Genomic DNA, 21,235 nt, shown 5'->3' with positions numbered 1-21,235 from the left:
TGTGCAACGGGTGAATAAAGACTTGCACCGAAGCGGAGTGTAACTCGCGCAGTTACATAACCGCGGAGAGTATTCCCCGGCGTCGGTTCGGACCACTGTGTACGCACTAAAGTCATAAATTTAGCCTGCAGCAAGACCGAGGTGGCAATAGCACACTCCACAGCCAATATCAGTCTGGTGGGTTACATAACACAACGACGCGGGCAGTGCTGACCCACTCCTCGTTAATCAGCTAGGGGTTGCCCACGGGGGACATTAGCCCACGCCCCCCGATCCCTTGTAGAGCTCCCCATTCCCCCCGCCCCTGACAGGGTCGGCAAAGTCGGGGAAAAGTGCTTTAAATACAAGCATATTGTCAGAGCAAGCTGTAACATCTGGTTAGAAGGGTCGGAGAACACCGCTGCATCTAGCATCGAGAAACTCGCTCGCTGTTTTTTAGCAGATCAGTTTGCTGCGTAAAGATGCCGAGCAAGAGCCGAAAGCACAGCCGCAAGAGAAGGAGGGTGAGTTTCAGATAAATACATGAAAAATCTTTCCAGTGCGTCCGTTTTTGCAGAGATTATCTGCACCTTGTTACACAGGGAATGCATAATTATGTTGGCACTGAGCCAGGACCGCGGCCGACTGAGGCTATTTCATTATGTTCTTAAGATTAATAATTACGGATACAATGCAATATTTTTGCCAGTGTTTCATAATTAGCGCTGCCGTATACCTGGCCAGTAGACAGCCAAAGATGGGGGCGTTTTTCTCCTCGTGCTAATCGTCTGATAATATCAGACTGATGTACTTTGAAGGTCTCCCTGTGAAAATAAATAAATCTACCACGTACACATGCACAGACGAAAAAATGATGCATTTTATTTTGTGCCGTGGGGGTGTTTTCTGCACAGCACATCCTTAGTCTATCAACCTGATGGGTGTAGCTTTAGGGTTAGAGTTCACATTAAAAATTCTGCCAAAAAAAGAAGGGATGGGCCATACAGCTCAAACTTGTCTGTTTTCTTACATCATCGTGTCCGCCCTGGAAGTTTTTTTTTTTTTTGTTACCTGCAATTATAACTGGTGTGCCGCAACACTTCAGGGTGGATCTACCTTCCGTGTGCCACAAAGAACACCTGGGGAGGAAGGAACAGGACTTGGCGGCCGTTTTTTACATTTGAATCCTCATTCGTTTAACATTCCCATCTAATGGCTTTCGCGGCTTACTGGACGTATTGCGTGAGTAGCCTACTGTAAATTAAGCGAGGCGTCTCAGATACACTTGTAGCCCACGCTCCGCTCCGTCTTTTTCATTGGGGCCAGGAATGTTTCTTGAGGGGTGCTTGTCTTTGGTTGCAGGTGTAACGCTGACAGCTGTAGTAGGTTATCAAGTAGGATATCACTTGAGTTTTATGAACTCGAGCAATGTCATATCAGCTGTCGACTAACAATTAATGGCACGATTTAGTGAGGTCGGCACCAATGTTTGTGAGTATACTATAGTAGAAATAAAAAAAATTATACTTCTCTTTTTATTGTCTTGTTATTAGTGTACGGAGGTCTGCGCTTTGTGAGTAGTTACTTCTACAATTATCCCTGCACAATTAAAATAGGCATGTCAAAGGAATGTTCAGTTTGCTTAATTTGATCACCTTTGAGCATTAAACATAATCTGATTTAACTGGGGAAGGGGGTGGGGCTATACGGTGCAACCACAACGTATAATATCACTTGGTACAGTTTATAAGTGCCGTTGAAATCACGTCATATAAGAAAAACAGTGGAAAGGGTCACTCGCGTGACTGCTGACTCAATATTAAAATTTAGCCAAATGATGTAAATGTAAATAATTCCGAATTGCTGAATTGTGAAATTTCTGGATCATGAATATTTTAGGACCCTGAGGGCGTGTTGGTTGATTCGTTTGTGGGAACCAGGAGAGCTGGAAGAAATCCTGCTTTGTTTTTTTCCCTCTCGTTTTGAATCGCTGTTTGAAAGCCCCCCACCCCCTCCTCCGCTCGTGACTTCACAGACAAACGCAACATCCCTAACCCGCGTATCATATACTGAGCTAATATAACCGGATGATATCAGATGAGTTTCTCTGCCAGAGAAAATCTATCAGGGAAATGGGAAAGTCATGCGATATATGCACAAGATGCTGCTGTGTTGTTCATCCTACTAAGAACAAATAAGACTATGTGGATGGGCCTTGCCATCTCAAATTGAATCCTGCCAGTGCTGATTGTGGATGAGTGGAGGCAATGCTGAATGACACCCAGTTAGCCAATAGCATTGGTCTAGGGAGGCAATTGTTTAGCTGCCAGAGCAAACCTGGCCTCTTTTTGCCAGTGCGCTCAGTTGATCTGCCAGGCCTGTGTCATCACTGCAATGTAATTGGTCAAATCAGGAGAGCGCAGACAAGCATTCGCTCGGACTGCACAGTTCAGGTGCGTGACTGCCTAGTGAAAAGAGGAAGCAGCTGGCACAGAGCATGCTGTGGACGAGACTCAATGCTTGCCTGCGTTTTCTTGATTCACCCAATCATGTTGCAGCAATGAGACAGGCCTGGCAGATCAACTGGGCATTACTGAATTTATTCAATTCTCATGGAGTACTCACACAGCCATTGCTGCCTGTCAGTGTCTCATTTGTCGCTCCTTCAACGAACGGGTTGTTTCTCTGACATCTGATTTAGGAGACCCCTGTCCCTCGTTTTAATTAAGCTAAACCCCACTCTCAGGGCCCAAACATGCCCGTAACCAGCCATGCTGCATTACCTCAACCTGAAACTGCACGTACAACCACAGGAAGCTTTTGGTTTATGATTCTGAGCAGTTAAACAAATTTACCTGGGATACACGTTGACCTGCTGTGGGCTAGTTCTCATGCTGCCTCTGCCATATCTTTACACAGCAATGTGTTGAGTGTTAATTTACATCTAACAGTGTTAATTAAACTCTCAACAGATAACATTATGTATAAATAAGAATGAATTCAGAACTTAAAGGCTGACCAGAATTGAAACTGGGTCACTGAGATCTTGTGTGGCAAGTGGGAGTAAATATTCTGGGTTTTCTGGTGTTGCTTTACTTTGCAGTACATTGTCTTGGGAACAGCTTTAACATTCCACGTTGAGCCCCCTGTGGAAATATCTGAACGCGTAGCCAGCGCTGTACTGAATATGTGTGGAAGCTTACTTATGTGGGATGGTTTCCAGAAAGATTTTAGTTATTTTTTTTTAAAGAAAGTGAAGGTGAAACCTTCACCAACAGGTGGGTTTTTTTTTTTTTTTTTTTACAAAAACACCTTTCATGTTTTTGTAAAAAAGAAAAAGATAACTGACATATCAGATGATTTTTGCTCATTTAGAAAAAGAAAAATTTTAGATTTTATACAGATATATCCAGTTTAGATATATTCGGTGAATGGAGGGTGGGGCAAAGCGTATTGCAGTAGAGGGGCGTTCACGCAGAGCTCAGACCTCAGGTGGAATTCTCCGGGCAACTTTCAGGGACAGGGTGGAACAATGCGTACCTTGTTCCAGGTTAAGGCAGCGAAGCGCATTCTGGATGCAGGGCTGGGCCTGAGCGTTGCTCACTGTGGACATTTCGAGTGTACGGCATGAGCAATGCATGCCACTGACATGCTTTTAGTGGGCTGTGTCATTTTTCAGTGTTAGACAGGTCAATGCCTGTTTGTTCAGGGCTAAGGAAGAGCTATATTAAAGACGTGAAAGATAAGAACTCTGTTCATCCACTCTGCTCTTGGCACAGAATAAACAGTGTGAAGGGGGGAAAAACAGAGTACAAAATAATACTAAAAAACATTACGTTCCTGTGATAATCCCATGAGACAATCCCATGATATGTTTATTTACACACGTAGGTACCCATTTAGATAAATAGGTTTTCTTGGCTGGAAGAAGAAAAAGAAACTAAGCGTATATGTTTTCAACAGAAACAGCAGACCTGTTTGCAGTCAAGAGCAGAATTCTCATTGCACAACAAGCATGTTCTGACACAGTTGTCATGCACAGAAGGTGTATGCAGGCAACATAGTCATAGACCTATACTGGTGTAAAAGATAGCACTGCAAAAATAATACAGAGATAAGACAAAGCAAACTAGGTATGAGCATAATGGATTGGTACAGTATTTTCTATTCTTAATGTGCTGGAATTTGGCACCAGCCTGCTAATGGAACAAGTCTTGACCCCCCAGCTGGAAGGGAGCAGGGCCTCTATAGGCTTTTGTGTATGTGTTTGTGTTTGCGTGTGTGTGTGTGTGCGAGTGGATGTGCATGCGCATGCGTGTTATGTGCATGCGTGCGTGTGTGTTATGTGCGTGTGCGTGCGCGTGCGTGTGTGTTATGCGCGTGCATGTGCGAGCGTGTGCGTGTGTGTGTGGGTGGATGTGGGTGTATGTGAGTGTGTGTGAGCCTGTGCTGTATTTACAGAGCTTATCTCATCGTTCAGATCCTCTGCTTGAACCCGGGTGTGGTGCGGTCAGTGGACCACGGGTTGTCTACCGGCAAAGAAAAAAAAACATTGTTTCATATTAATGTTTAGTGAACAGGAGAGTGAAGGTGAAAAAAGCTTGGAGGAAATTAGCCTTGGCCATATCATGCACATAGCCATAGCACAATGAATACTAAAGCTAACTATGGTATTGTAGTCTATTTAAATAGGCGTGCACATCAGGGGAGGTTAGGTAAGAGTTGTCATTTTACATGCCCGTTTCAAAATGCAAGGACCCTTCTTTTCTTCAGAAGTGGTCCATTGTTTGTAAATTTGTAAATAGTGTAAACAGCAGCCATAAATGCAGGCATTCCCACTTGTCCCAGTACTAAAAAGCCAGACACGTTGCCAGCCTAGTACGTCCATAATGTTTCCGGTCGTCTTGTGAAAACACACAGAGCTGATCACATGACCTCCACCCCATCTGCCGCAAGCTGCTTTTTTTCTTTCTGTGTTTGGCAGCGCTGACCAGCACAATGACTTCACAATGACTACAGATCACAGGAGCCTGATCTTCAAGCAGGTTTCTGTTGAAAAAATGTGACCAGGATTACCCTGTCAGCCTAACCTCTCAGAGTGATGGTGAAGACAGTAATGTATCCAAATGTGGAGCTCCTGGCTACACTTCATAGTACGATCCCAGTAATTCATCCATTACAAAACATCATTAAAGTGATATTAATAAACTTTGCCCCACCTAACTAAGAACATATGTCATTTGTACTTTTGCCAAGGAATGGTGAAGTGCCGTTGAAATTACTTCAACGCATTCAGTTTCTGTAAGTAACTGACTATTTGTGGGACTTTAAAAGTTTCCCCCACATTTGTGTGCAGCTGTTTTTGTTACTGTGCATTCGCACTGCACATTCTGTAAAATTCTGGCACTTTCCAGACCAAACCCTGTACGTGGCTGATCCTAAACAGCAATGGTCCATTCACACTTATGCTTATCTCCTTTGCATTCCCCAGATAGCCATAAAACAGAGAGAGAAACCTGGTCCCATTAACCTTTTAAGGTGTATCAGAAATATGTGATTTAAATGTTCTTAACTGAACATTCTAATGCTGATGTGACAATCATTAGCAATCACTGCAGGTAATTGAAAGAAATGGAGTTCTAGAACACTGACTGAGAATTTTGGGAAACGATTCCAGAAACCTCCTTTTCAAAGAGTTAAACACAGCTCAGAACCTCACAGTCATGCAGAGGAGATGTGCTCTCCCTCCAGCAAGAAGGTCAGGTTCCCCCCCCCTTTGTTCTTGCACATGTGAAAATCTGCCTACTCCTGTGTTCATTCCCTCTAGTTAGTCAAATGAGGGTGACATTAAAATTTTGTTCCAAAGATCAGTGCCCACACCCCAAGTCAAACAGGTTTATCCTGTGGCAGTCAGCTGCCAGGAGGCATTTCGCAAGGCTTTTGCTGAAGCTCCATCACTCATCAAAATTGTAATCGTCTCAACCGCCGCTCCTAAGATCCTTATCGCTTGGCTCTGTCTATAGGAAATACACACTCATGTGAACTTTGATAGTTTTTTTTTAAATTCAGCAGCTGTGGATGGGGTTGCCAAAAACTGGGCAGGCCCCAATTTTTCTTGCAAGCACAGAGCTAGAGAGACTTTGCAGGTAATGATTAGATGCGAACACTCAGACTACCCCCCCCCCCCCCCCCAAAAAAAAAATCCTGTAGCATAACGCTTCCAAGATTTTCATAGCTCACAGCCCAACCCAATTTATGAGCAAATTCTGTTTCAGGCCCACATACGTACTGTAGCCTGACTTTTAAAATGACATGCACATGACTTCGACATATGTAAAATGCTGTAGCAGCTGCAGGCAAACTGTAACTTGCGTTGTGCATTTAACTAGCAGATTTGTTCCAATCTGAACAAATCAACTTTCTGGCCAGAATCATGAAAAAGATCTACTTGACAGAAAAGTTGAACTCTGTTAAGTAAAAGCAGTAGTGAGAGACCATCTGCGCATGCTGCAGAAGTCATTTATGCATTAATTTAATAATATTCATTGTGTTTAATTGCAACAACAAAAAAATCACTATGGAGGTAAAGATTGTTTTGCAAAGAGAGACATATTACTAGCCTGTACCGGCACCTCTAGCTCAATGTAAAATTATTAAACAAGATCTGTGTTAACTTGCATAGCAGATGCTGATCATTCAAGTTTGATCGGCGGGTTTTTTAAGTGATGATGTTTGTGCCCTCTGGTATGACTCCTGCTCTGGCTATGATGTGTGATAATGTACAGCAGGCAAATGCTATGCAAGGGTTTGCATAATATGCTGATAGGATGTCAGGTTGGTAGGTATATTTTCATGTGGTGCTATTATACTAGCTCTGAATTTACATTATATTACAGTTACTAAGCAGACATTCTTATCTAGAGTGATGTACAGGAGCGGAGAACATCAGTGTTTGTCTCAGGAATACAAAACATCAATGAGTCCAAACTTAGCACACAAACCAGCAATTAGTGTTCTAAACAAAAAGCACATACCTCTACATTGCTAAACCTGTTTTTGCACAGCTACACCTATAACATTACTACTACAAAATGAGATTTATTTCAAAACGAATGAAAGAGGATAATTTAAGAGGGTCAGGGGAGCCATAGTGAAATCTGAGGAAGGGTTTTCAGTCCATGTCGTAGGGTTGGCAGGGACTTTTCTGTCTTGACAGCTCTACTCATTTGAATGAATTAACTAATGGATTTAATTGAATTTATACAGTACTTTGCATTATTTTCAAAGATCTAAAGGTATTGCCCAGTATGTTGAGGATAATGGGATAGTTATGGTGTGCAAGTTCGATCGCAACAATGTTTAATTCACCTGGGTGATGCACAGCAGCTATTTTGCACTAGAGCACACTTCACAGATCAAGTGATAAAGTCAAGGGGTCATTAAAATCCAATCTGCTTGTTTATGAAAAGCTTACATATAGTACATTACGTGCATATGATGTGCTGATTTCAGGTCTGAGGGGATAGCACTACAGCACTGATGAAAACCAAAAAAAAAAAAAACACTAAGCCTTCCATTAGTTTGCCTGACCAGTTCTGTTTACTTTCATTTTATGTATTTGTATATCATGGCATAAAATAGTAATGGCATGAGCTTCCAGATTTCTGACTGCAGTTACTGTCAAGCATCCACTGCAGTCCTGGTTTACAGGGCACCCCCTGCTGGTAGATGATGATACTTGCAGCCTACAGTTATCGGAAAATTCCATTACATTGCAGGCATTTAGCGGACGCTCTTATCCAGAGCAACTTACACAACTTTTACACAGCATTTACATTGCATCCATTTATACAAATGCTGCCCCATATATTTGATTGTGGTTTCTTTGCACACTTCAATTCACAATGTGATATTTGGACAGTCCATTTAATGAACAGAAGATAAAATTTTTGCAGATGTTTAAAAAATGAATTGTTTATGAGTCAATAGTGCAAGGGTAGCTATAAACTGTGTTCTATGAGGTTGATTGGTACTTTAAAAAATTAACGACAGGGACTTACATTTACTCTGTGATTGTCAAAAGTCAAATGCAATTTTATGTCATCTGTACATTGTCAGTATGGACCTAAAAAGCATCTAATTGAATATGCATTTAGAAGGCATTTACCTTTGAAATGACTAAAAATTGATTAGTGGCAGAAAAATAATTATGCATTGTCATGTGGTGCATGTAAGGTGTATTAACCATAGTGTGTGTTCACAATACCCTTGCTAACAGTGTTCAATGTGTGTGTGTGTGTGTTCCATACTGTAGCAGGCACAGAGGAAGGCTCAGGCTGCAGCCCAGGTGGGTCCGGGAGGCACCCCTGCAGCGCCCTCTGTTGCCCCCGTGGCAAATGGCTGCCCTGCCCCAGCTGAAGTGGTAAGACCTCATTCCTTCCTGTCAGTAAATTTAGGTTCTAGCTGCTGTGGCTTAGCAACCGCGGCTGCAGTTAACACTTTGAAAAGTAGGTTTTCAGAATGTTTCTTCAAAATTCTCTGTCGGTATTCTAAAACTCCATTGCTTTCCGTTACCAGTAGTGATTGTTACATCAGCATTAGAATGTTCAGTTGAGAACATTCTTATCTCATATTTGTGATCTTTAAAGGGTTAAAGCGGCTGTTTCTTCAGTACCTCTTCGCAGTCACTTACTTTATTGTTAACCATAGCAGCCAGTAGATGGAAGCCTGCCATGTAATTTCATAGTGTTACCTTTACAAGTGGGAAACTCCCGTCACCGTGCCAAGTATTGTCATTCTTCACTTTTTCAATTTCTTACTTTGTTGAGACAAGACAATGCTGTCTGAGAACAAAAGTTTATTTTGAACTCTCCTCTTGTTCCAAGAGTTATATTTGTATCCACTCATTTACTTTATTTAGCTACATGCTTTTTTAAAATAACATTTTAAAGTAAAGTCCCCTGTGTTTAAAATAAAAAAAAAGGTTTTAAGGTCGAAAGCCCCCTTCGTCGGGCAAATGTAGTGCTGTTTTGCAGTGTTTCGCCCCCTAGTGTTTCATAGAGGTAAGTTCTCTTGCCAGGACCCTTCAAAGAATGTTGCGTTTCATTGTATGAAGTCCCCAATTCCCCTGCCATTTGTCATTATAATTACCTTTACTGAGAAACTGCAAAGAGACATTGTTGCTTGTTACATTCTGCAAAACAACTCAGTGGATAAATAAAGTCAGAGGCAGTAAATGTGAGTGTGGGTGGGATGTGGGTGGGATGGGGGATGAATGTTTAGGGTAGAGGAAGCTGGCACCCATTTTGAGCAAAAATTATACAAATAAAGTTACAGCCAGCTACAGAGAGCTCTGAAAGTCAAGAGTGTTCTGAATTCTGAATTAGAATTCAGACCTCAGGATAGACTGGGTGAAGTCAAAGACCTCACCCAAAAGTACACTTTCAGAAGTGAGACAGAGCAGTCTATGTCCCATTCCAGCTTAGCCCATGAACCCTTGTTTGAGGAGTTCCTTAGATTAAGCAAAGGAAGTGCCAAAGAAGAGGGAGTAGGAATAATGTGGAGAGGCTGAGGGGAAGGAGAAAGACAGAGAGAGAAGGACGATAGATGGAAAAAGTAGGAGGGAGAGAGAAAGAGAAAGGGAGAGGGAAAGAGAGACAGGTATGACAAGGAGAGAGGGAAGAAGCAAGACAGAGGGGAGCAAGCAAGTGAGAGATAGAGAGAGAGAGAGAGAGCTGAGCCCAGAGAAGCGCCCCAAAAACAAAATTAATTTACATATTGGGGAACTCAAACAAAAAATCAAAGCAAATTGGAATGTTATTTGGCCCTAAACCGAGACTACACTGTGGCAGACTATCTGACCACAGTGAACAAACACAAGCTTAGGAAAATATTGACGAAGTACAGACTCAGTGAGCACGGCCTGGCGGTAGAGACAGGTCGACACAGGCAGCCATGGCTGCCCAGGGAGGACAGGCTGTGCTCCCACTGCAACAAAGAGCAGGTAGAGACAGATCTGCATGTCGTCATGTGAGAAAAACAGAAACATTAGAGAACATTTCTTCCCCTAAGTCACAAAACAAGTCCCAAACTTCCCAAACCTACCTGAATTGCAGAAATAACAGAAAATTAAAATTCTCCTGGGAGAGGAAAGGTGCTGCCAAAATTTGGCTGCACGATGTGTTGCTGCCTGCCACAGCCTGAGGGACAGTTGTGATGCTGATAAATGATGATGAACTGTCATTTATTTTCTTAATTATTTTCATCTTATAATCATTAGTCTATGTGTTTGTATGTATTTGTTATGTGTGTACTGGTTTATAATTCATGGTATTGCACTATAGTTTATATGCATTGTAATGTGTTTTACAAAGCTTTGGCAACGCATACTGAAATATGTCATGCCAATAAAACATTTTGAATCCATTCAAAACAAGAGGGCGATGAAGGAAATGTGTAGGGAACTGAAATGAGAGAGAAGGGGTTGGACTGGGGAGTTTGGGAAAACAAACACTCTGTCCCACTGTCAGCAGACCCTGTTGGTTTTGTCAGTAGCTGGTGACCGGGGGTCCTGTGTACAGGCTAAAAATAGTCTCAGCTGCAGTGCTGCGTTTCCTGCCTCACACCCTGTGTGTACAGTGTGATAGGCTCACAACCCTCATACCTGCCCAGACATCTGTCCACTGGGGTCACAGAAAGGCTGTGGCCTTCTGAATACCTGTCGTCTCCTATGACAATGGCTCCTTGAAGAGCCTGGGACAGTTTGTGATTGGACACGATGGCTATGAATTGCACATGCCAGATGTGTGTTGACTTTTTATGTTCGCTCTCATTCGATAGGGACTTTTCACCCAGGCTGTTGTGGTTTCTGTGTCCATTTTGCGTAGTGCTTTTTTCCCCCAGGAGATGATGTCACCTCTGTTGAAATGTCCTTGGCAGTGGACTCAGATTGACCCTTAAATGAGCTCTAGTGTTGTCATGTCTGCTGTCACAAAAGACAGGGTTGGAAATGCTGAGCAGAACCAACAATGTGGCATTGCAGATCGGACTTTTTGTAATTAATCCACAAGGGGGTGCTAGACACAACTGTTGCATTGGTGGTTTAGGAAGAGAGAGCTGCTTACTCATGTATTCTGATTGATGATAATATCTTGACTGAGCATCCAGAGATTGTGTGACAGCATGTTGCAGTCATTTAATTTCAAATATACTATATATATAAGTATGTTTGAAATGAAATGACTGTGTCGTTGCACATTGCGGTTACTCCTTCAGGAAATGCTTCATTTGTGGCTGTGTTGGTATGGGTCCTGCCCTGTCTAGGCACTTGTTGACATAGTTGTACTGTCAAAAGGAAAACATGCACTTTTATAGGTTTACTGAACTAAATAACTGAGTAGAGTGAGGGAGCGGGACACGTGTGGAGATATAGATAGCTTCAGACAGGTTGAGCATGCTCTCCGCCTCGAGCCGGAGGGCAAAGAGCGCCTCTCGTTGGGTGGGAGGGGGGAGCATGAGACAGTAAGAATGATCGGCACCGACGGTGAAACCGAATGCCAGTCCAACAGGTCAGGTGAGCTAGCAGCCACCGGCTAATTCTTTTACTCTGACAGAAAGGATATACAGTGAACTCCAAAATGTTTGGTATACCCCCTTTTTTGAGCATTATCAGATTTGGGACATATTAACATTTTGCAAATGAAAGTAGTCATGTTTAGTACTTTGTCACATATCGTTTGCATGCAATGGCTGCATGAAATCTATGACTCATTGTTATCAACAGGTGTTGAGTATTTTCTCTGTTGATGATCTGGCTGGCCTGTACTGCAGCCTTCTTCAACTCCTGCTTGTTTTGGGTGCTAGTTGCCTTTAGATTTTGCTTCAGCACATGAAATGCATGTCCAATTGGATTCAGATCAGGTAAATGACTTAGCAATAGAAGAATTTTGGCCTTTGCTGCTTTAGCAGTATGTTTGGGATCATTGTCTTGCTGTAAAATAAAGCACCTTCCAATGAGTTTGGATGGATTTGTTTGAACTAGAGCAGATAAGATGCTTCTGTACTCTTCAGAATTCATTCTGCTACTGCTATCAGCAATTTCACAGAGGAGATGGATCTTTGGATCTTGGGCAGTTCCTTTGGACCTCCACACTTTGCTCTTGCCATTACTCTGATACAAGTGAAGCTTGGTCTCTGCCCACAAGACCTGTTTTCAGTACTTTACAGACTTTCCTGGTCATTCTGTTTTTTGACTAACTAGTGGTTTGCATCTTGCAGTGTAGCCTCGGTAGTTATTTGCGTGAAGTCTTCTGCAGACAGTAGTCACTGACCCATCCAATAGCCAATTTGCTTGATTACAAATCTAAAACTGTGCAGTGGAGAGGCCAATTAAGAAAAAATATGTCTTCGTCCCAAACATTATAGAGCTCATTCTATGTGGGAACCACCAGCCCTCAGTCCTGGGGATGCTCAAAAGGCTTAATGCCATTATGGCACTAATACCATCACTGAATTTTACCAGTGACCGTGTTAAACTGCTGCAACAAAGTCATTATAGCACGTATGACATCATTGCTGTAACTGCATTTTAGCACTTATACTGCTGTGAAAATCTCATTATAGGACCTACGACCTACGATCATTACTCTGGTCACAATATCATACCTTTACTGGTGCACTCACATTGTCATGATATCATACCACTGACTGACCATATTATTGCACTATTATCCCACTGCATTGATTGTAGCACTTATGACATCATAGCCCTGAATAGTACTTATGCTGTTGCTTTGATTGCATATTATAATCGTGACTATATTGTTTACTATACTGCAGTGCTCACCATTTTGTAACCTCAGTTATGGCATGGCTAAGCCCTGGTTTTGTCATATAATTTATCTCTTGACAGCCAGCATTTATCTCATGTTACGGCCTTGATCATAAGGAAGACCTGGTGATGTTGAAATCCTTATGTAAGTATAGGCCTGTTTATTTATATAATCGCCCTCTCAGCGTGTCCCCGTGGCAACCATACCAGGGCCGTGCTGAGACCTTTTGAGGGGCAGGTACTCACAGTGAGAAAAAGGCCCAATAACCTAGAACATGGATTCTCAAATCTGGACCTAGAATCCACATCTGGCCCTGGTTTTCTTTTCCCCCAGGTAATTATCTGAACAATTAGTGCTGCTGATTGGCCAGACTGCATTCATACCTGACTCCCAGGTAAAGGGAGGGTTGAAAACCAGCAGTGCTTAGACCTCAAGGGTGATGATTTGAGTTTTACGAAACCTAGTTATTGTACACAATATTTTAAAAATATATATATATATATATATATTAAATGAAGGAATGAAAATGAATGACAACAACAATAATAATAATACAAATATTAAATCTATTATTTAATTAAAGGGGCACATCAGACACTTGGGTTAAAAGGGACAGGTACTCAGGCACTCTGCACATGTACAGAATATTTTTTAACGATAAGCCCTGACTTCTTGTTGTCGGAACCCTGAACCCTTATCTCGGATCCGTTCGCGTCTGGCGCGCGTGGAAAGACAGGGTTCAGAGCGAACGAGAGCCCCGGGAGGCAGGCGGCCTGTGTTTCGGAGGTGAGGAATGCGGGCCTGTTTGCAATGGCCCGCTGCCCGCCGATCTTGATGCCGGCCGCCTGACCGAACCTTGCGCGCGGCCGTTCCGATTCACAGGCCAGCGTTTGTTTGCCCCGCCCACTCTCCTGCGAATGTGTGCTCTGTCCTGCTGTTTTCCAATTGCCTTTTTCGAAAAACTTTTTTTCTTTCTGAGGACAAGGAAATCATTTTTGAGCCTCCCTGTTTTTGTATTGACTCCGCCTCCCTTTTCATTATTTGTGTGTTTTTCTAAGGGGGGGGGGGAGGGGGGGGGGGTTCGGTCCCCTCTGCCCTGCAGTCCAGTGAAGTCATTAAATACAGGAAATAACAAACCAATTCGGACCCTCCCCGTCAAAGGACAGATTTCTTGTTAAAATAGGTGACCGTGTGCTGTCCAATGGCAGTGACTCTAGTGGTTAAACGTGACTGTGGAACCCGCTGCCTTGGTGTCGTAACCTGGCCTCGTTTCTGAGTGACAGGTGATTTGTGGCTTTTCATACTTTCTCCCTTGTTGTGGTTTTGTGTCTTTGTAAACGGCCAGCTTGCTCTCTGTGTTGCGTTGATAAACTGAGCTCTTCATTTCTTTGGCTTGCCGAAGGTCGAATATTTGAAAATGAAATTAATTTGGTACGATATCTTTGTTCGATATCCTTGCGGTCACTGAGAACAGTCAGCATGACCGCAGTGTGCCTCGCACTGCTGGTGATCGAGGCGAGGAGCCTGTTGTTGAGTGTGGTTGTCCATGGTAATAGGCCGGATTTGCAGAACTTGAGCTTGCGTTCCTATAGGAAGGCTATGTTTCCTGTGCAGGGTCGCTGGCAAAGAGTGCAGTTTATTTTCGGTTAAAGAGCCAGCGGTAGGAGTGAGAGCTCATGTGACGAGGGGTGGTGTGTGTTTTTGGGGCTGCTGCTGTTCTTTCCCTGAGCCCTCCCTCTCTGGGCTCTTACGGAAAGGGCTCAGGAGTCCCACCCCTCTCCTCTCCTCCTCCCTCTCCCTCCCTCCCTCCCCCCCCCCCCCCCCCTCCCCCTCTCTCTCTCACGTTGCTGCTGGGAGTTGGGACAGACACACCGCTCGCGTGCAAACACACACACACACACACAGGCGCACGCACACACAGCCTGTTAGAGAGTCAGAGAGAGGCTTACAGCCAGCAGCCATGGGGCTAATCTTCAGCTGGTTCAAAGGATCCAAGGAACAACAGGCTTTGCAGGATGTCACCGTGGAGACACAGGTGAGACATCCCGCAGCGGGACTGTGTTGGGGGGGGGGGGGTGGGGGCTGTGTGGGGGAGGGGGTCCAGGGGCGACTGTGCCGGAGATTGTTCTGGCGTTTTTCCGCCTCTGTTTATTTTGTTGTAGCTGTCCTCTGTGTGGCACTGTGTATCCCACAGCTGCTGAGGAGCTCTGCTATAGGAGTAAACTTTTGGGAGGAGGTGCAAGGAAGAGAGATTGGTTGAAGGGCGGGTGGGTGCGGAGGGGTGGGAGGCAGCGGGGTGGGGGTGTGGGGGGGGGTCAAGAATGCAGAGGAAAAGGGCAGGGAATTAGGATCAGCCTGGAATTCTGAGGGAGAGAGAAAGAGAGAGCGGAATTGTATTGAAAGGACGGAGTGAGTGCTGCAGCTGCCAGAGACTATGCACACAAGAACGATGCATTCCTCCGACAGTTTTTATTTGCGTGCGTTCCTCTTTCCTTTTTGCGCCCTGCACCGTTCCTTTGGCCCCTTGGACCATGCCAAGTCACGTACCTTTTCAAACGCTCCTAAATAAAGCACCTTTCCCCCTGATTCGCCCCGTGTTTTAGCTGTGCTTGGACTTGATGGGCAAAAAGCCAGAGAGGACAGTTTATCCACTGGAGTGATGAGACCGCAGCCTTGGTGGCGCAATGTTGGTTTGCTAACGGCGTTCCCCACGTTCCGGGCCGACGGTCACGGTTCCTGTGGAGTGCTTTAGGATGTTGCCCGTAGCAACGTTTATGAATGTCAACACAATCAGAACCTTGCTAAAGACCAGTTGTGTTTGAACAAAGTAGTTTGGATTTCAGGATTTTTTGAAGAGGTATCCGCTCTGTGGGAACACAGAGCGGATACCCTCCCTGTACCCTCACAAAGTGTGATTGACAGGTTAAAGAGAGGGGTGCAATAAGAGATCAAAGGCGTTTCTATTTTTAAAACATTTTTTTAATGTCTCTCAGGAGACTGGTCTCTTGTGAGAATTGGGCTTGCTTAGTGTGAAGCAGTTAGTAAAGAATTTTAAATGAATGTGACCTCTGGCTCCTTGTCCATGTTCTAACTGAGTTACGGTGGGTATAGTTGTGAGCCACAGCTGTCCAAAGGTCTATCGGATGTTCCTGGCTGTATACTACACTGACCAATGGGATGTTTAGAAGAACTGAACCTACCGGTACTGGAGACATTTTGAAACCAGATATTATGTCTGTATGAAGGCATGTGTGTGGGGGGGTGTGCGTGTGCATGTGAACATGTCGTGCTCTTCTGCTGAACTCTTCGTTTCTGCATTTCGGAAAGGTCACGCAATGCTGACACCAAGATTCTTTGTGCATTTTTAGGGGGCGTCATAATTTGGTGTGAAACTGAGCAGTCTAATTTTAGTAGCTTAAGTTTTTTTTCTTATGCCATAAAGGGACACCGGTGGTCCTTGTAACATCACAGACCGAGAGTGACAAGGTGGAAAGCCCTGAGCAGGCTTCAGACGATGACTTCACCCACAGCGCAAAAACTGGGGTAGTGTCTTGCTTCAGTACCTGGTTTATTTTGGAGGCCACAGCTTCTTATAAACACACTGACTCACCTCACATCCCACCCCCCCCCGTTGCTAAGGTTTCTCCTTGAACAAGGCTTACCTTGTCCAGAAAACTCCTAACATCTCAAAAATGCTAATCTCTAAGCTCTGGAACCTACACCTAGAATTCAGAATGCCAAATTCAGAATGCCCTGGTCCCAAAATTCTAGAATGCCGTCAAAGTGTATTCTGTGTATTCATCAAGCATTAGGTGATGATTAGTGGGAATGTTACTTCTATTACATTACGACTCCACGTGTTCAGTGTTGCCTGGGAACTGTTGACTAAAAAACTACACCACTCTCCAAAAGTATTTTTGTGAACAGAAGCTTGAGGATAACTAAAAGGAACTTCAAGACATCTTTTCCATTTTGTGTATATTTTGAGGCACTGTTGTGTAACAAGCTGATGTCGGTTATTGGCACTAATTGTTTTGACCTCTTAAAGAATAAAAGAGGCCTCTTAAAGAAAAAAAAAACATTTAAAAAATACATAGAAGCTTTTGTATTCAGAATTGTTTACATTTTCTTTTAACATTGCTAGCCTGCTAGTCTGGTGGCAGAATTGCTGAGTTGGCAACTCATATTCTCTTTGCATGTGGAACATTCTGAACTAGGCTGAGGGATGGGTTAGGGGGGGCCTATTTTGTAAGAGCTTCTCTTGTGTCAGGAGTGCAGATTCTTTCTTCTCAAAGGACATTTGTTGAGAGTGCAAACTGTCCTCTTCTGCATGCTCTGCCCCGCCTTTCAAACATGAGGGGGCGGGGCCAGAGGCTCCACCTTTGAGCGGCTGTGATTTGTCAGAAGAATGCTGGCTGCCAAGTAACTGAGGCTCCTGGCTCTATTCCCACCAACACGCCATGTGACACACCCACCTATCTGCTCACATCGTCTTGTGTGCTTTGTGGGAGATTGAGATTAATATGATGAAGTATTCTGGGATTGCCCATGGTATTGGGCAGGAGTACTGTATCCTGGATCAATTAACCGCAGAGTTAATAAGAACATATAAAAAGCAGATATTAGCATTAAGAGACATATTATCAATTTAGGCTTAATGGCATTGTCTGCATTTGAGTCTTTTATTAATTATAGTACGTTTTCTGCTACTTCACTTTTATTTACTGATTAATTAGCCCCATTTACTTTAAGAGGCCATGTTCTTTAAAGTTTCATCAACAGCTTTTATGATTTGTGATGACGTGATATATTTTTTAAATCTATCACCCCAGCTGTTTTTTTATAAGGAAGAAAATTACCTTGTTTGTTGCCACTGGCCATCGGCCAATCCTTGCAGTGTTGCTGTAACTTTACGTATGTCTAGAACATGTTCTGTTTCATGTTATGAGCGCAGGCTAAAGTCCAGACCCTGTCTTGCCTTGTTGTGCCACCCTTTAAAATCCTACTTTCTCTCCCTCTCTCTCGTTCTCTCTCTGTAAATACCCGCACGCCTCTGTGTAAAAGTGTATAGTCCTCTTATACTTCCTTTCTGCCCCTGCACAAGGAAACGAGGGAGGGGCTTGTTTACCTATAGGAGCCAGGAACAGAATGTCTGATTGCCCAATCAGTTCAGAGGCTCGCTTGGCCTTGTGGGATGTGAGAGAGTGGCTTGTGTGACCAAGGCCTGTTTAAATCATCTTTGTGGAAGGAGGTCAATGTCTGCCATTGTAAAGCTGAGGAAATGGAAAGTCCACAGAGGAACACATACACATACACACACACATGCACACACAAATACAGTACATGCAGATATACACCCATGCACACAGACAGACACGCAGGCACAAATGCAAGCTCACATGTGCGCACACATGAATCTGCACAGCCCTAATGCACACAGGCTAAAGAACACAGGCTAAAGAGCATCACACAGCCTAAAAAACACAGGGTAAAGTACACAGACTAAAGCAAACTGGTTAAGGAACTCAGAGCAAAGACCACCAGCTAAAGTACACAGACAAAATCGCACAGGCTAAAGTACGCAGGCTAAATTGCACAGGCTAAAGCACACCGGCTGAAGTACACAGAGTAAAGCACACCTTCTAAAGTGCACAGGAAAAAGAGCATAGGCTTAATCACACTGGCTAAAGAATACAGGATAAAGCACTCAGGCTAAAGAACACAAGCTGTGCAGGCTAAAGCGCACAGGCTACAGCCAATGCTGTGCCACTCAGCTACGCCTATGCGGCTCTCTCACAGCCCTGGATTGTTACGCAGAGCCACACCCACAGGCCCGTAGGGCGCAGCTCGTACCTCGCACCCTCCGGCCCTGATACACCTTCAGATTTTTCAGATGCTGTCACTTTTCTTTTCAATGCACCACTCAAACCGAGTGCCTCATTAAGCTTTTTAAACCGCTCCCTTTATCGTCAGATTAGGAGCAGGTTAGCAGTCTATCAGTGCCAACTTTGTCTGAGCCGGTTAGTGTAGCACCCGTGAAACGGGGAGAATGAGCGAGGAACACACAAGACATGTTCACTCTTTGACTGCTTCGTTCAGAATGGAAAATGCTTTAACAGTGGCAATCCAGTGCAAAACAAATAGCTAATATCAGTATTAATCTGCAGCATATAAGGTCATATAAGGCATATAAGCATATAAGGCTTTGCGTTCATTTGTGATTTCACAAGTTCACTTTCTCTACAACACAAACCTTCCACTTTAAATCTAACAAATGCATTTAGAATTGCAGCTTTTTAGTAACATTAACACATAGCCCATACTATTTGCTAGATTTTGGAGTGGTAAATGAAATCTTATTTTTTCTATGAAATTTTCATTTACATCACAAGCTTAAATCATAGTCGCAAAAGGATATTGGATATTGCAACCATTTATGCTACTTTCCAAATTCACGCTGAATCTAGTGGAATTAGTTTTAACGTTCGCAAAATTATTTTAGTAACCCGTGCATTAAAAAATCCTGCTAACTATTACTGTATTATCTCCTTATGACAGACAGAGCATTTTGAAAGCCATTACACCTTGCAGGGGCAGATCTGGAGAAGTTTATGGGGTGGCGAGGTGGTGACATTGACTTTAAGGGGGTGCCAAGACAAAGTGTAGTTTTCATGGGTACAAAGGTAATAGAAAATCTAAATGAACAACCTGGTTTGTCATTGCCTATTTTGGCTCACTCTTATTGGTTTGATATGAGTTTTACACTACCATGCCAGTAGGGGGCACCAAATCTATTGTAAGACTGCTGCAACAGGTATGTTAAATAACAAATAGGGCTCATTCCAATCGCTTATTTTATCCATTGCTTCGCTTCCTTTCATTTCATTTTTCAAAAAAAAAAAAAGGAATTGGAATGCACCCCTAATCTTTTAATGATGCATCTCATTTGTGTTGGCTCAGCTATTGAAAAAAAATAGTATGAGGTATTTTTTTGCTTGGTACTAAATCATTTGTGGCACTCAGCATTCCGTCGGAATCCCTGAGAGCACATGTACAGTACTCTTATACATGTATTGTGGTTTACCAGACATTGTTTTTTCATTTCATACCTGAAACAGGGAGAATGAATACAGAATATGCATGACACATAGTTCACTATCTGGTTTATTCAGAATGGAGCAACGTGTCGTAGGCTTCCCCTTCAGGCTGACTGCAGACATAAACAGTTAATTTAACTGATGTACAAATAAAATAACACTAACAGGGAATAGTTTTACAACAGTTTCTACCTTACTGATACATCTTTTAACCATTTTTCTTAAACAAGACAAATGAAATGACCTTTTATAGTGCAGATAATAAATTATTTTAAATATAAATAAGGACTTCCCTTTTAATATATAATAAATTCAGTGCATAGAATTATGCTTTTTGACAGTTCTATTTAATGCCTTACAAAAACAAACCACCACATTAGGAGCAATCTGAAAAAAGTACCTTGCTCAAAATGATGCCCTCCTTCTGAACATAGGTGGTGGTTGAATATCCCCTACTTCAATATGAAGATTTGAGATCCTGAAATTAAAGGTTGTTACACAAATGCTTACGTAAAAAAAAAAAGAAAGATAAAAAATATAATTACAGTACCTCAGCTACATTCCTTCCCCGCCCTTGTTTAGAGCTAGTTGGCAGGAGACAGATTTTGCCAGTGCTATACTAGTGACGGGCTGTCTGTACTCGATGACCTGCATGCCAAAGCAATGCCTCATCTCTGATGCCAACATCAGCTTGGCATGACTTCTGAGTTGCTGCTGACAACAACACTGTTCCTGCCAAGGGAAGAGCAACAGTATGATCCAGATTCACGCTGGATTATCACGGAGTGATAATCACAGACACTCCTGCCCCATAACAAAATAATTACTATAAGAATTCTAATTTTATTTGGATGTTATAATCAGAAATATAACATTATTATAGAATAATGTCATTACTTAGTGAAAATTGGTTTGGCAGGTTAAAAAGTTGCTGTAGCTGTGGTAAATGTTGATTGATTGATATTTTTGATTTAGAAGCATTGCGGCCATTTTGAACCAGAGTTGACCACTCGTTGTTTATAAGAGAGAGAGAGAGAGAGAGAGAGAGAAAGAGGGAGAAAGAGTATTACATTACATTATAGGTATTTAGCTGACGCTCTTATCCAGAGCGACTTACAACAGAGTAACCAAACTCAGGATCAAGTCCGCTTAAGTCCATTGAACAACATGTAGATAAAAAGCCTTTACTATGATGCATACAATAAGGAGAAACAAGATAGTCTGAACCAAAAATATATATATTTTTTTTTTTTTTTTTTTTTTTTAATAGTTATGGGAGAGGGTTTAGGGAAGAGGAGAGAGGTACACAGAGAAGAGGTGCGTCTTGAG

General features: G+C 42.9%; 1 protein-coding gene across 8 annotated transcripts in view; it reads left to right on the top strand.

Annotated features, from left to right (window-relative positions):
- Positions 1–293: 293 nt before the first annotated feature.
- The window catches only part of LOC135233136 (calpastatin-like), a 39,949-nt gene continuing 19,007 nt past the window's right edge, over positions 294–21,235 (top strand). For 3 of the 8 annotated variants that reach the window (XM_064296371.1, XM_064296368.1, XM_064296365.1), the window contains exons 1-2: positions 294–503; positions 8,294–8,401. In XM_064296371.1, the coding sequence (XP_064152441.1) occupies positions 462–503; positions 8,294–8,401 (150 nt within the window). In that variant the 5' untranslated portion in view covers positions 294–461. Of the gene's footprint in view, positions 504–1,067; positions 1,222–8,293; positions 8,402–21,235 lie in introns of those variants that run through there. The other 5 variants (XM_064296369.1, XM_064296367.1, XM_064296370.1 and 2 more) reach the window with 4 other exon arrangements.

This window comes from Anguilla rostrata, chromosome 10 (genome assembly GCF_018555375.3).
Source record: "Anguilla rostrata isolate EN2019 chromosome 10, ASM1855537v3, whole genome shotgun sequence".
NCBI classification, from domain to species: domain Eukaryota; kingdom Metazoa; phylum Chordata; class Actinopteri; order Anguilliformes; family Anguillidae; genus Anguilla; species Anguilla rostrata.
This window is presented reverse-complemented; position numbering and strand designations above follow the sequence as displayed.